Source organism: Pygoscelis adeliae, unplaced genomic scaffold (genome assembly GCF_000699105.1).
Source record: "Pygoscelis adeliae isolate BGI_AS28 unplaced genomic scaffold, ASM69910v1 Scaffold45, whole genome shotgun sequence".
Classification (NCBI taxonomy): Eukaryota; Metazoa; Chordata; class Aves; order Sphenisciformes; family Spheniscidae; genus Pygoscelis; species Pygoscelis adeliae.
Window position 1 is genome coordinate 5,364,320 of NW_008825114.1, and position 582 is coordinate 5,364,901.

Consider the following 582-nt stretch of genomic DNA (forward strand, 5'->3'; position numbering starts at 1 on the left):
TTTTAGTGCCTTGATTCCTTCCCCAGGTCATTCTATTAGGTCACCTCCCTTTTCATCAGCACACACGACCATGGGTATTTCTGTCTACTGAGTACAGATCTGTCATTGTTGATTAATTGCTTGTTAAGTTCCAAGATACAGACATTCATTCAACAGAGAAATAGAGGTGTGATCTTGCAAAGACATGATAGTATGTACTTCTGACACCAGCAGAAGATTGGGTCTCTGAGACTTAAGCAGTGATACATTATTTCCTGATTGTTTAACTTAAGTTAAAGTGTGTTTGAAGTAAGTTTTTCAGAAAGAATAATATGTCTGAAAGTTGTACCACTTACAGAAAAAAAAAACATTTCCCCAGGAAAACATGGTGGCTAGATTTTTCAGTTGTTGCTGAATCTGTTTGTTGTTCTTTTTTTAACTGCAGAAAGTGAGTGAAAAAGTAGGAGGTGCAGAAGGAACCAAGCTAGATGATGACTTCAAAGAAATGGAAAGGGTAAGTCTAAATAGAGATGCGTATATTCATTATTACCATTCATTTTTCCTTTCTAGGACAGGAATTTCAAAGCTTTTGTCCCTGAATTT

At 36.1% G+C, this 582-nt stretch overlaps 1 protein-coding gene across 1 annotated transcript in view; it reads left to right on the plus strand.

The window, feature by feature from the left end:
* The first annotated feature begins 427 nt into the window (after window positions 1–427).
* SH3GL2 (SH3-domain GRB2-like 2) overlaps window positions 428–582 on the plus strand; it is a 20,938-nt gene continuing 20,783 nt past the window's right edge. The window contains exon 1 of the mRNA XM_009328067.1: window positions 428–493. Coding sequence (XP_009326342.1) covers window positions 485–493 — 9 coding nt within the window. The 5' untranslated portion in view covers window positions 428–484. The remainder of the gene's footprint in view (window positions 494–582) is intronic.